General features: G+C 48.1%; 1 protein-coding gene across 2 annotated transcripts in view; it reads left to right on the forward strand.

Annotated features, from left to right (window-relative positions):
- MAGI3 (membrane associated guanylate kinase, WW and PDZ domain containing 3) overlaps positions 1-15,499 on the forward strand; it is a 1,006,442-nt gene that overhangs the window by 874,550 nt on the left and 116,393 nt on the right. For both annotated transcript variants that reach the window (XM_069633359.1, XM_069633360.1), the window contains exon 16: positions 1,077-1,262. In XM_069633359.1, coding sequence (XP_069489460.1) covers positions 1,077-1,262 — 186 coding nt within the window. The remainder of the gene's footprint in view (positions 1-1,076; positions 1,263-15,499) is intronic.

Below are 15,499 nucleotides of genomic sequence, written 5' to 3' on the forward strand. Positions count from 1 at the left end.
GCAACTCCCATGGCTAGGGAGCAGGTTCACAAATACAGTTATGAATGGGTTTGCATGTGTAAATTCCTGGAACACAGCCTCATCTCATAAAGTGTTTATTAGATAATTGTAGTATCATTGTTGAGCTTTCCAGGGTGTGGCGCGATGTGGCCACTCCTCCCGCTACGCTGTGAATTTAACTTGAGGTCTTGAGTTCTTGGGTCATCCTGTTCATCGAACCCAGGTGCCCGTGCCTTTTATTTCTCTTTAACCTGGTCCACAAACACCCAATAACCATGGCTGGTTGACCGCCATCATCTCGTATGCAGAGATGGTTACTGATGCCAACTAACAGGTTTTGTGGCACTTAGATGTGGGTCTTTGAGATGAGATATTGTGTGTGCTTAGATTGTGCAGTGGGTGGAAGTAGGTAGAGGGCTGTGCCCCTTGTGATGCCAGGCTGCAGAGTGTTTTTGGAGTTCGACACAAACATATGATCCTGCAGGGCCTGGACCGGGAAGAGTTTGCTTGTAATCCTGTAGCCGCTTCGAGAAGGTGAGATTGGATCCTTGTTTAACGCAGTACACCCAGTATGCCTTTAATGTATCTGGTCTACCTTTGCCACCCACATCCGCAGCTCCACTGAGACTGGTCGGTTCTAGCCCGGCTAGCTTTGCTAGTGCTCACCAGATTTGAGCCTAACCTTTCTCTCGTCTGCAAATTTCCTAATTATTCCTCAACTTAAAGGTGATCATTTCTTCCTCCAGGAATTTGCACTCCGGAAATAACAAGGAAAAGTGTGTCACAGCACCTCTTGCTGTTAAAACAAAAAATGGCAACATTTATGAACGTGTTACTTTGTTTCCCTCTGCTCTTGTGTGTTTGAGTTTTGTCTTGTCTTTATCTTATTTTGCATATGTATTCAGAGTGATCAAAGTTAATGATTCAGCGAGGGACCCAATTCGGTAACACAACATCTGATACCTCAACATCAACTTCCCGCTAGAAAATGGGGTGAACATTGCATCGTTTTCATTGTGTTTTTTTTAATATTACATTTGGAATTCTAATGTATCGCCTTTTTTCCTTTTCCGCAGTGATCCCTCATAAGATCGGTCGTGTCATCGACGGAAGCCCGGCAGATCGATGCGGGAAGCTGAAAGTAGGCGATCGTATCTCAGCCGTGAACGGGCAGTCCATCATCGAGTTGTCTCACGACAATATCGTGCAGCTGATTAAGGACGCTGGCAACATTGTCACACTCACCGTCGTCGCAGAGGAAGGTAGGAAAATAACCTGCCTGAAAATGTGGCTAAAGATAGAACAAGAATGCATGCAACACCAGCGTGCATATTTTTCTAAATAAGAATGAATGTCAGGACAATTATGTATTGAATTAGAGGAATAACGTCATCTGTAATAATGAAAAAACATAAATCACTTCCTGTAGCATTCAACGGCTCGCTCCTGACAATCTTCTGTGGTTGTGTTATGTTATCGATATGAATCAACGCATTTGTGAAGAGTGCACGTTTTCAACTAAACTTTAGTCCCAAGGCGGCAAGCTCGTGATTTTTCTGTTCATGTCTAATCGTTTTGTTTGGTTGTCATTGGTCGAGGACTGTTGGGTTACACTTAATAGATGTAATTGTATTGGTAAAGCTTGCCAGATCGCCTTCTATATTTGTTTACTCAAAAATAACCTGCAGTTTCCAAATGGGACCAATGTCTGATTGTTGTCCATTCCCAACCCTAAACTATAACGATATGCTGCTTGTTGTATGGCCTTTAGCCAGCAGAAGATACTACTTTGGGACCTCTCGCGAATGCACAAGGTTTGCACATAAGCCATAGGTGGAATTTGTTTGCCACTATCTCCTAGTTTAGGGGGCAGTTTACAAGGACAATCTATGCAATTCTCTCAGGGTTGTGGGAGAAACCTGAAAGTGTCTCACTTGCTAGTCCCCGGGGATCTGTCCCCTTAGGTGGCCAGGACACAGCCATTGCTATTGGATACAGTTCCTGGGGGTGGCCCAGTGCGGGAGGATCACCTGGATGGGTGGGGTCCTCAGGGTGTGGAAGTGGGACATCAATGGAGGAGATGCGGTATCCCCCTTCTTATAACACCTTTTCCCAACGCTACCACACAGGATGCTCAAAAACTCCATCCCCCCTTTTCTGATACAAACACTTTCGCACAGCACAAAACACGACAAACGCCAGAGCCGTTAACCTGACAATTCCCAACACCAGGCCAAGTTAGGCAAATGACCAGGATCATTCACACCTGACGGCTCTTTCCCTTCCCAACTAGGATAAAAGGCGGAGCACGAGAGCACAATACGAGTAAGGCAGACCGCACAACGACAGAGCTAACTCAGCAGGGCAGTTCAAGAGGAGAAGAAAGTTTTGTATTTGTTTTATTTATATAGCGCAGACCAGGCCCAAGGGCAACCAGGCGCATATCTTGGCAGACAAATTACAGGTATGACATATCATCACAATGATACCAACAGATTGAGAACAAAAAATATACAAAATATACAATTGACGTTGCAAATCAGGGCAAAAGGCAGAACAGTAGTGCCGGAACAAAGCAGAGCTGGGTCCCAGGAGGCCCGTCCAGAGTCAGAAGAGCAGTTGTTAGTGAGATGTAACTAGCCAGAGCTTGGCTTTGTGTTTGAAAAGGTTAAATGATGGTAGGGTTCTGATAGTGAGTGGTACAGTGTTCCAAAGCTTGGCTGCCAAGACAGGGAAGCTGGCACCCCCAGCAGTTTGAAGCTTGAATCTAGGGATCGCAAGACCTTGTGATTGTGCCGATGTAAGTACTCTCGTTGGTATATGTTGAGTAAATCATGAAACTAGATATGAGGGGGCCTGGTGGTTAACACATTTGTATGTAAGGGTCAGTGCTTTCAAGGAGAGCCAGTTGAGGTTCTTCCTGGTTTCTGAGATGTGGGCAGAACGGGGGATATTAAGAGCCGCTCTAATGGCATTATTTTGGGTAGTCTGAAGTTTGTTGACATTACCCTGGTTAGTGCCTTGGTACAGTGCATTGCAGTAGTCCAATTTGAACATAACCAAGGTCCTGGCTAGGGTAATGCAGTTCTGGACGGTGAGGAATGGGCGACAGGCTGAGATCAATTTGCAGGTGTAGGCAGACACAGCGGCAACTGCATTAGTTTGTCGGGTGAGAGTCAGGGAGGCGTCCAGGTAGATACCCAGAGTTTTGGTATCTTTAGATACTTTAATTAGGTTACCGTCAATGTTAAAGGAGCTAAACAGGGGACTCAGTTTGTTAAGTCTCTGTTGCGTGCCTAGGATGAGAAGCTCAGTCTTGTCATCGTTGAGGCACAGCTCGTGCTGGGCCATCCATGCTTGTATGACAAGGTAAATGTCATTAAGGGCTTTAGAGTCAACAATGTAGTCACCAGTAATGGGTATGAGTATCTGGGTGTCATCAGCGTAATTCGTGTAGGTGACGCCCAGATAGTCAAGCACATCAAATAATGGCTTGGTGAAGACATTGTAGAGAGTAGGGGAGACACAGGACCCTTGCGGGACTCCACAAGGGACTGGTGCAGGGTCGGCCGATGCGGTAGGTGAGAAAACTCATGTGCCTGTTGTCGAGGAATGACCTAATCCAGTTGGAAGCGTTGTCAGAGAAGTGGGCAGCGGACTTCAGGTGCCGACATAGTATTTGGTGATTGACCAAGTAGAAGGCAGTGGATAAGTCCAGTAGTAGTAGAAGGGCCACTTTACCGTTGTCTTTAAGGTCCTCAATTTGAGTTTTGAGGTCAAGAAGAGCTGTTTCAGTCCCGTGTTTGGGTCTGAAACCAGATTGTCTTGAGCCGAGGAGGTTATTGGTTTCTAAGTAGTTCTGAATCTGCATGTATGCTGCTCTGTCAAGTATTAGGAACGGTACAATGGTAATAGGTATGTAGTTAGTTGGTGTTTCGGGGTCCAAATGTGTTTTTTTTAGGAGGGGGATAACCCACGCGTCCTTTAAGTTGTTGGGTACCGTTCCATTAGGAATGAAGAGTTGATGAAGGTGGTTATAAAAGGAGCGAGGTCATGTGCCGCTTCCTTAATGATAGGTGCTGGGCAGGAGTCACCTTGGCAGTTAGAGGGTTTTAAATTGCGAATGATGTTTTCGACCTCGAGGATGGTGAGTGGGGTGAAGCTAAAAGGGGTGTGAGTAAAGGGGGCCGTCGGAGTGGTGTAAAGTTTAGTAGGGGGGTTGGTGAGTAGGGTGGTTAATTTTCGATTGCAGGGTGGTTATTTTATTAAGGAGAGCGTTTTGAATGTTGTTACACCATTTACTGTCTTTGGTGCAGGTGTCAGGAGCGACGGAGGGGGCTTCCAATTCTTAAGGATTTTAAATAACTCCTTAGTGTTGGATTCTGCTTGTATGATACTTTGGTTGTAGGTCTCCTTTTTGGCTTTTAAAATCGCTTCCTTGTAATTGTGGGTGGTGATGATGAGGCGTTCTTTGTTAGGGTCACATGGGTAGCTCTTCCAGAGTGATTCAGCATTGCATTTTTCTTTGCGTAAGGCTCTTAACTGCGGGGTGAACGAGGAATTCAAGTGGGCTTGTTGTTTAGCTTTCCGTAGTTTAAGATGGCACGAACCAAGAGGGTGATAAGGAGAGAAGCAACCTTGCCATTTCCGACCAATGCCTGTGAAACCTCTGCGGCAGCAATTCCAAGACCGCGAACAATAGACAGCGTGTGTTGCAGCAGATGTCGACAGTACACGGATCACTCCTCCGCTGATAACCAAACCGGGGAGAGACTCTGTGGTACCAACCTTCACTCCAGAGAGAAGAAAAGCCAAGTGGTTCATCACAGCCGGTGAGTCGAGGGGAGAGCCGATAAGAAACCGAACTGTGTTGAACGAAAGTAGCAAACGGCTAATTGAACTGTAAAAGTACAAAGAACTTTTGATACCAGAAGGGAGGAAACCAGCAAAAGAGGAGTCAAGCACCATGAAGGGTGCTCACTCAGGAAACTCAGGGGGGATTACCCGATTGTTCAAGCTGCCATTACCAGAAGGCTTTGGAAAAGACAGAAGAGGGGGATCCCAGGGTGAGGAAGCATCACCCAAAGTGTAACCAGAAAATAACTTTTGTTGAACTTTGTTTCGGTGCGTTGAACCTATCAGGCTCTCGGAAATGAGAAACGTAACCACCGAAGGTCCTGATATCATTACAAACTATTTGTGGATCTGAGCCCGGAAGAGGGGAATCCAGGGGTGAAAGGTTATCACCCTCCGTGTATACGGAAAATAACTTTTGTCCTTGTCCTCGGAGGCAAGAGACTTTTTTTGTAGATAAGAGACTTAACCACCGAAGGCCCTGATTGCTGAGAGCGGAACTGTTGGCTCGTGCTGGGAAAGATCGAGCGTGTGCTGTGCTCCAGAATCCTACCTTATTCCGTGCTTAAAACGTGGGGAAGGGAGACCCCGACTACCGCATCCTGACTTATTATTTGTGAACACTTCCTTCTTTCGTATGAACAATATCCCACACTTCTTTTGTATTTAGTGTAAGGATTGGCAATAGGTTTTTCTTAGTATTGGCCCTTTTATTTGACAAGACACCACTAGGACTGCCTTATTGCTTGATAGTCAAAGCTTGCTCCCATCTTAGGTTTAGATTAGGCGTTTTTTCAACCTACCTATATAGTTTAATAAACACCCTTGAACTGTGATCACTTGTGTCCTGTCTTTACTGTTGCCACCATAAGTTCCTTACAGTTGAAATTGTGTCTAGAGGCAACTCATTCGTGGTTGATATGGCTGTGCACTAAACTATATTAAGGGCATCTCAGGAAGCTTAAATAGGTGCAAAGTAAATACTCCTTCATGTCTTCTTAGTGCCGGGCACTCGTCGTTCCCAACAGCTTTAACAAACAGAACCAAATATGAGGATAGGTTTTCGGTATCCAAAGAAAGCATAAAGAATGACCAGAAACCCTTTCTCATGATCTTCCCGTTTCATTCCATGGTTGAAGTCCTTTTTGTTCATAGTCAGCATTGTGATCTTGGGCAGCAAATGGACGTTGCGAGGCACCCACCCCTGGGTCTTTATCTGCACTGGAGCCCGATATTTGTTATGTACTTATCATTGGAGCAGGCCTTAAAGCAAGGTTGCCTGTGGGGTGTTTCTCATGGCTCTGCCGCTGCCTCCCTCTGGATGCTAGATCTGACCACTGCAAGCTGCAGCACCTTCTTGCCAGCTCGTTCAAATGCTCTCTTTCTAAACGTCTTTCCTTTATCCTTAAGCTGTTTTGACTTCTGGCGTACCTTCTCGCCTTTTGGCCTCATGCTCATTCTTTCACCCACCCAACTCTCGCACACGATAAGCAGGGGCTGCATGGTTCCTTCTCTCACTTTCTCTCCAGCCCTTCGTCCCATCCTCTTCCTTTCCATCTCATCAACTTCTCTTCACCTCCGCTCCCTCCTGCAAAGAGACCTCTTTCTGTGACACCTCAAGTGCTTGCTGCTTTGCCACAACTTCCCTTGCTGCCCTCACCGCGAACTCCTTGGCTTCTGTTGCCTCCTAGCCTTCTCCCACCACTTTCTCCTCGTCTTCTCTCATCCCTCCTCTATTGCCACTCTCACCACTCTTTACTGAAACTCCTCTCCCCCACCTGCTCAGCTCATTTAACTCCTCTTTCCTACTCCTCCCTAGTCACCTGTTAACCATCTTTACCTCCAGTGTCGCCAGTCTCCTGCGTCTTCCTTTCAATTGCCTTAATATGCTTTCTTTTTCCAGCTTTCTGCATTTCCCTCCTCCTGTTTCTCCCTCCCCTATTCCCTTCTGCTCTCTTCCTAGTTCCTCTCCATTCCCATGAACCTGGATCTTCCTTACCGCAGCCTCCTGTGTCCCTCACTTCCTGGTCTCCTGCACCGACTCCATCAGCACCCAGCTTCAACAGTCGCCAAATAACCTCATTTTCCGACCCTCTCCCCACCACCAACTCTACTCTGCCTTACTGTGGCCCTTTTATTGTCCCTAAATTCCACCCCCCAAGAGGCCTTCCTGGATATTGGTATCAGGTGTGAGTTTTATGCCTCTGGGAATGAAAACTGGCTTGCTCTTACCACCCCAGGGAGGTTTTCCTTTCTGCCGGTTCATCTGTGTACAGTTTGGGTATGTCATTTTAGGTGCCCTGTGTTAGGCAGGTGTCCCGGTACTTCCTTCACTCTGGCTTCATCCCCTCCAGGAACATGTACCAAGCATTGGTTTCTGCTACCCACCATGTTGGTATTTTGAAATGGGCGTATGCGCAGGACGGAGACGCTAAGATCACAGTACAAACCTGTGGTGGGTTATAAAGACCTTACCCACAATGACTCCCATAGGAGGACCATCAACCCCCCTCTTCTACTCCCACACTTTTTTTTTTTTTAACTGGTCAATCTCTGTTAGAACAATCAAGTATCTCGGGGAAATGTGGGGTCATGCAAGGCAATCAATGGGGTTTTGGGGTGACAAAGTGCATCATAATAGCTCTACCCATCAGCACTATTCAGGGCCGTGAAAAGGGACAGGATCTTCGAAGGCGACAAAGTGACAAGCTCCTGGCTCCCATATGTTGCATGGTTGGGGTGCCAGGGGATCCTCGCCACGCTGTCCTCAGGACCAGCATCACACCCGCAGCATCCACCAGTACGGTCACGTGGGAACCTCATCACAGACCACATTCAAGCTTGCAAGTGAGCCACTCTAGCCCCAAGCCACCTCCTTAATGAATACCCTTGGCATTTTGTATGTACATTTTTAAAGTGCATATGCTCCAATGCCATACATCTTGATAAAGTCATCTGCACTAAATGAATAGATGATTAATCAAAGGCAAGCATGAAGCTACATTCTTAATAATGGGAGCATCTAGATGATGTAATAGGCCATAGCTTTTTCAGCTGTGACCTCCTCCAGAACCAATACGGACTGATCAGGGTGCAGCATTTCAATAATGTATTGCGATGTATTAAACTGGGATTGGGAATAATTCCCTGCTACATTAGGGGACAAAACCATGATTTGCCTGGTACAGCCACCAGTTGGTCCACGTTCATTCTGTTTTTGTAGTTGGAGTTCGGTCCTGTTATTGCAATATACAATGTAAATAGCCCCAAGGACTACATCATATATCCTAGTTGATATTTTACATGTAACTGCAAATAATCTGACAGTCTTGATACTCTGGTGCAGTGTGACTACGGTGGCGGGTGAGAAGAACAACACACTGTTTTTTCTCTGGCGGTTGTAATTTATTAAATAAAAGGTGAAATTGCCCGACTTCCCCTAATCTAAGGGTGTTCCCTACCTAATAAAGCTAACTAAGGTGCTCCTCAGTTATCAGTGAGAGTCCCAAACCCATTCTGTGCCCTGTCCAAACAAACCTATCCTGACTCCACCACTATAAGACCAACGAAAGCACAGTAGAATGACTCCCTACTTCTGTGAGCTGGTTTCCCAAAAGGTTCAGTTCATTTAAAGTATTCATAGATAGTTTTTAGTAACTGCTTTGATCAAATCATACAGTTCGGATACTGGGTTCTTCAAGGTCTCTTTGCTTTCTGGTCTCGTCTCGATTGATCCTATTTGGGATTCTCCCTTTCCTCCCGTCGGACAGTTCAGTTCCTTTCTCTGTAATCATATTTAAGATTTTCTCTTTACTCAATGTCCACTCTTTCTCTTGACTCCGATTTAAATAATGATTCTCTTGCCTTTTGTTCAATCTCAATAGTACATCTTGACTGGGATCAGTATGAGTGTTCAGTAACGACTCTATCTCTCTACATTGACTTTTTCCACTGTACCTCGACTGGGACAAGTATGAAAGTTGCAGTGATTATTCTCACCCTCCTCAGGTGCTCTTGCCAGTTTATCTTGATTGGAACGAATGTGCATGTTCTATACTGATTTTTACCCTCCTCATAAATTCTTGACACTTCTTATCGACTGGGACGAGTATGCACGTTCTAGTAGCTATCGTCAGTCACCCTCCCGGGTCACCCGTTCTCCCAGTTACCTGTATTGCTCCGGGGTAACATCACTGGCGTGTCTGGTAGGTCGGGACCTTCTTTCTTGGATGTCGGGTTGGCTTCTCGCTCTTTGGTTTTTTCCTTCAATTTGCTCGCTCTGCGATGCCCTTCTTGGAATGGTAACTGCATCATTTATGGACTCCCAGGTCCACGGTGTAAAGCCACCACTTCTGACTCGCTCTGTCTCAGGATGCCTTGCATCCACCCCAGTCTCATCGTTCCTCCAGCGCCACGCATGAAAACCTGCACTCTGGCTTCTTTCCAGCATCGGACGCTTGTGTACCAAGGTTTTTCTCAGCTTCTCTTTCCCAGCTGATTTGAAACCTGCAGAATCTCCTCTCACCAAGGTTGCCGCCTTCAAGATTAATGACTCTGCTGTGGGACTTCCCCAGCATTGTCAAGTCCTTCTTCTCTGTCTTATCTACACTCTATTCTTCCAATGGTTTTCTTCATCTCAGTGGCCTCTTTATAGGTACAGTCAGAGTGTTTGGTTGACAATAATATATTTTAGTTGGTTCTTCAGCTTTTCATTCACTGGCTGTTTTTGAAGACTGGTTATTAACATGTTGCTTGGAGTTCCTCATGGGAACGGGAGTCCCTGTTGCTAAAGGGGGAGTCTCTCCCGGTGAGGCCCTGCTGGCCTCTAACCCTAGGGAGGATATTGCATAGCAGGCTCGCCACCCTAGCCTCACAGGGTAAGGCTCCCCCTAGGGAGAAGTGACAAAATCCCATGATTCATGGCACTACCTGCGCACATAGATGAGGGCAAGTGTGACATGAACACCCCCTATCTATGTCCATTTTTAGTTTGGAGGAAACCAACTGTAATGTTTAGGACCAAGCACTAGTTATCATAATATGTGTAACGTGTGATTCTAAACAAATACAAAGACCAGAAAGACTGTTGCTGGAGAATTAAAGTTTGCTTTATATTTAAAGACTTGTGATTCCTATTGGGTCGTTGCTTGTGAAGTCATTGATTACAGTGGAATCTTCTTTTCGGTAGTTGGACAATCGCTCTCACGGGGACTCCAGTGCCCTTGGCTTGTTAGGTCGAGTACAATGCAAGGAAATTAGATGATGTAACTACTTCCAAAGTGGTGGGAAAGTGCTGTATATTTCAGCACATTTTTACTGAGTAAAAACATGGTGCTTTTTTGGGTGGAAGATCAGCAGGCCTTTGGAAAGGCATCCTTTTTCAGGAAAGGAAAAGGTTAACAGTCACTAAAATGAAATAGTAATGGATTTGTTAAATCCAAAAAGTCCTACCTGCCCATCTTGAGCATCTACAAACAGCATATTAAGTATTTCAATGCTTGAATTTGACAGGCTCGATAAGTAGGCACATTAAATATTTGCCATGAATGTGAAATGAGAGTGAACAGTTAGGCCCCTTAATCTGTCCTCTGGATTAGGCCATTCATTATTCAAATTTATGGAAAGCCTTCTTGCTGAAAAAATAATGATAGCTCGTTAACTGTAAACCCTCAGGAAACAAGGGACATGGCGGCAGTGATCAGAGCTAGAAATGAATTTCACTTTTTCCTTCTCGTCGCCACTTGGACGGGTCCTCCTACCAGTAATTAGAGTTCCGTGCTTCACCAATGAAAAGAGCAGGAGCAGTCACGACCCTTAGAAGAAACCTTTCTTTCTCCTCCTGTCTGTGATAATGCTACCCCTTGCCAGTAATGCCACGTATCCCGTATTATTACTGGCGTCCACCTTTTGTTCAACCACCCCTTCCCCGGGTACCCTCTTGCATCCTTCCTAGTTATGCTCTGCTAGTTTCTCTTAGGTATGGTTGGATCGTTCTTCCTGTCCAGTTTGCTATCGGTAGTTCCTCTTCCTATTTTGACCTTCCATATGCCCAGGTATAAGGCTGTGACCCCCCTCTCTCTGGCTCCTGTAAGAGGAGTACAGCAGTGTTATCAATCGGGCCATTCCTCTCCTTTAAGCTCCCACCCAGGCTTGTGTACCGTTCCTGATGGGCGGATGGCTTTGTCTTTCTGAGTTCCCACCTTTTCATTGGTCTGTTAGTCTCTGGGCTCCCTCCCCTGCGAGGTCTGCTTGGCTCTACCCCCTACCTGCTCTCAGCGAGTCTAGCCAACTCTGTGAAGTCTGCTTGGCTCTACCACTAACTGCTCTCAGGGAGTTTAGCGAACCCTGAAGGCCTGTATGGTGGCTCGCTTTGCATTTCTGGATTGTCCATTCCCGGTCCATTCCTTAGAAGAAACCCCATCACAGGTGGTGATGGTTGCCATCCCTGAGGACTCTGCGGGTAGCGTGACTGAGCGTTCACCCATGCGCTCCCTTCTTCAGGGACCTTCCTGGTGTTGTATCCCTCTGCAATCTTCCACTTTGTTACTCTTCCCGGGTTCGTTGTTTGCTTCCCCCTTTTCATCTTGGTTCCAATTACCTCTGGATTATACCAACAGTTCTGCCAGTTTCATGACTCTGTGTCTCCTGGTATTTGGTTATGTACTGTTGTGATTGTAATACAGGTTTCTTTCTGACAGTGAGGTTTATCAATCTGGATAATTTCACCACCGAATGTGGTAACTCTGAAACCACAGAGCCTGTGGTAAGTTATAATCACTGCAAGTGATTAAAAACTTGTCAGTTGGGCAACGGGGTTCCCTAGACCACATGAGCCTGCATGAGGTTCAATTAAGCAGTGAACTAAGGGGTGTCCCTTACTCATACCCCTGCCCCCCACCCCTCCCGTACTGCTCAACCAGACATAACCATTTCCCAGCATACACTTCTAGATTGGTAGTCCTACTATCTAGTTGATCACTCTCTGCTAGTAACAGCCTAGAGGCAGCAGCCTTATCTACCTCCCTCCAGGACTTTCTAAAGAGTCCCTACTGGTAGTGCCTCACAGTGGAATACATTCCTGCCCCCTCGCACTTGCCTTCTCTCACTCCGTACTCCTACATCTGTCCCCTTTCCTCCATACTGCAAGGGCGTGCCTCTCTAGGGACGTAAACGTAATCTTTTTCACCAGTAAAAATGTCTTTCCCCTTTAAATTTAGTTGCGGCACCTGGAGCATGCGCTCCCTTGACTCCGCCCTCCGGCGCAACAACTCGGTCCTCTTTTCTGCATCGATGGAGTGGACCTGCTTCACCAGCGCTGTGGTTGAGGCACTTTTTTCCCCTCATAATTCCATGCGTGTAACTTCTTCCCCTGGGATTTCGGTCCCAATATTTCCTTTTTAATTCTTAGGTACTTTCATTTCAACCGTCCTCCGGTGCCTCGCCCCTCCCCAGCGCAGGTCGTCCCCAGGGGGCTTTAGTAGGTGCCCTTCCTGCGATGGATTCTTTCCAGTGTCAGACCTGTGCACGCTCTACCTCCGCTGCCTTGACAACGACCACAGCTGTTCCGCGCGCAACGCCCTTACACCCGGTCACTCAAGAACTGGCTTGCGAGGTGGAGGGAGCTGTTCTCCAGACCTCCTCCAGTGCATATCAACGAGTATGTGCGTAGGAATACGGAGTCCAAGGTAAGTATTATATTCAACAAAGCACCCCGTAAAGGCGATTCCTTCCCCGGGAAGCAACCTAGCGGGAGGGGGCGCTCGGGTCCTGTCACCAGCCTGGGCACGGGGGCTCATCGAGCTACCGCCCTAATGGCCGAGGGGTCCTTGGATCCACCGGTGCCACCGCTGAGGGGGTCAGTCGCCTCTTGTACCGGGAAATCTCCAGAGTGACTCAAACCTAGTACCAGGTCTAAGCCCGAGGGGGCGCCTACACGCAGTCGCACTACCAGCTCCATGTCCGAGGACAATCAGCCTACCAGACCCACGGCTGAGATGCAGAGGAAACCCGAACCTGAGCGGGCCAGCAAACATGTAGAAGCCAAATCCAGTTCTGTGCCAGGCTCGCAACCCCAAGGTGGTTTGGGCCAGGACAAGATGCCGGCGCACCCTGACAAAATGACGGCGCTTATCTCCAACAAACATCACAGGCTGGGCTTCACTCCCAGGGTGAAATGGTCCCCCATGGTCACCTGTCAGGTAACCTGCTGCACCTCATAACCGGGCACCTCAGGGCTGGGGCACTACATCAAGGCGAATGACATGCAGGGCATGCAATGTGCGGGAAGAGCGCAACCCTACACGCTATACATGCTGTTGGGGCCCGCCCAGGAACGTATGTCCCCAGAGTATGAGGAACGATTCTTTGACAAATTCCTAATGTTGATGATGTCGGCCCAAATACGTAGCATCCTGAAGGTACTTATTAAAAAGATGTTTTCACCCATACCGGCACAGCCTCTGGCTCCAGTACAGCTGCAGCCGGCCCCACCAGTGGTGCCGGTGAATTCCACGCCTCCACAGACACCACCCGTGCAGCCAAGTGTAGAGGCTCTGTCCCCAGTGCCCGTGCCACCCCAGGCAACAATGGCACTGTCAATGCCACCTGTGGATCCAGTGGACCCCAGGATGCCGCAGATCAAGCGGACATAGATGAAAAGGACAAGCAGGATACCTCGTCCTCAGCAAGGGCCTTCCACGATCGGTTGGCGGGCTTGGGAGAGTACCTAGGCATCCCTCAACCTCAGAAGGAGCAGCCACAGGTGAGTGTCCTGGCAGAGGTCCTAACTGTCAAATCATCCACTAGATCAGGCATTCCGCTCCAAAACGACCTGGAAGCCCCAGCAAAAAAGGTCTGGGCCAAGCCACACTCTACGCAACCCACCAACAAGAGGCTGGATGAAAAGTACAGGCATGTGGATGGGGATACTCTCCTCATCTCGGTGCACCCTCCACCTCATTCATCAGTGAAAGCGGCGGCTTCCATCTACACCAAAACCCCAAGCATCCACCTCGTCATCCTCAACATTCGCCTCCTTGCCCAACAAGGCGGAAGTTCTGGAAGCCTATGGGAAGAAGGTCTACGCCAACGCAGGACTCAACCTGCGGCAAGCCAATGCAGACGTCATGTTGGCGGCCATGAATCAGAGGCTATGGCAGGAGATTGCCAATTTCCTCCCGGACCTGTCGGCTCACAAGCAAGCGGTCTTCAAGGCATGCTTGCCTGAAGCCAAGATAATGGCACAAGGCCTAATGGAGCCGTTGGTGGGTCATATCGAGACCGCCGGCAGGGTCATCTGCATGGCCACTGACATGAGGCAAGCGGCATAGTTGAAGGCCACCAGGTTTGCCCAATGTTCAAGACCGGATCCTGGGTCTTCCATTTTAAGAGGGGGGGCTTGTTCCATTCATCAACTGATGAGGAGTTGGACAAGAGGAAAAACAGCTCCCAGACCACCGAGTCTTGACTATATTAGCTAAGCCTGCACCCAGGGTCTTCGGGCAGGGACAGGCCCGTGCCGACAAGGGAAGGACGTCAACAGATTCAGGGGTTTCCAGGACCAGAAAGCTAGACAGCCGGACAGATGCCTCAACCAACACAGTCCCAAGCACCAAAAGACGTCGAACAGGGGCTTCTTCCAGTCCCCCTCTAAGACACCTGCCTCAGTGGGAAAGAAGCAATTGTGCCCCCATCAAGGTCTACAATTTTCCGGTGGCGGGCAGGCTTGCACTCCACATTCAGTCGTTCGCGGATCCATGGAGCCTATCAGTGGTTTCCCATGGGTTCCGCTTGCCTCTCCCTCCAAACCCATCTTCCCCCAGACACCAGCTCTCCTTGTTGAGATCCGTGCACTGGTAGTAAGTGCCGCAGTGGATGAGGTCCCCCTCTTTCAGAGAGGCTCACGGTTTTACACGCATATATTTTCGATACAGATGATGATACAGGCAGACCTGCGCGTGGTTCTCAAGCTATCCTTCTTAAACCTATCCTTGCCCCTACAAAGGTTCAAGATGGTTAAGCCAGCGCCGATTGTGGGGTCTCTGTGTGGGGAATACTGGATGTGCTCCCCGGATCTGAAAGATGCACACCTACACGTCCCCAAATGGCAACCCCACTGCTCCTTCCTTCGGTTTCGAGTAATGGGCTCCCATTTTCAGTACAAGATACTTCCATTCGGGCTCAATTCAGCCCCTCGGGTTTTCACAAGGCTCATGAATGCAATGGCGGCCTTGCTCAGGTTGGAGGGCCACCATGTATACCCATACCTCAATGTCTGGATCGGAATTCACGGTGTAGGTCTGGAATGCGGCCTCCAGGCTTATGGATATCCTTTTCGAGCTGGGGTTCTCAATCAACCACAAAAAGTCTAAGCTACAGTCTACCCAAACCTTAATCTTCCTGGGTCTGTTGTGGGATACCAGAGAGCAGAGGATCTTCCCCACCAAGGAAAACTGTGGCAGCTATGAAGACGGCCGCTGGACACTTTCTCAGCAGATCGGTAACCTAGACCTGGTGGTACCAACATCTGTCTGGGATTATGGCAACATGCCTGCTGGCCGTTCCGCACACAAGGCTCAAAATGAGGATGCTGCAGTTGCACCTTTTATCCTCCTGGAAACAGGGGACAGGGTCCCAAGCGGCATCA

Source organism: Ambystoma mexicanum, chromosome 13 (assembly GCF_040938575.1).
Source record: "Ambystoma mexicanum isolate Mex_15411 chromosome 13, UKY_AmexF1_1, whole genome shotgun sequence".
In the NCBI taxonomy this organism is placed as follows: Eukaryota; Metazoa; Chordata; class Amphibia; order Caudata; family Ambystomatidae; genus Ambystoma; species Ambystoma mexicanum.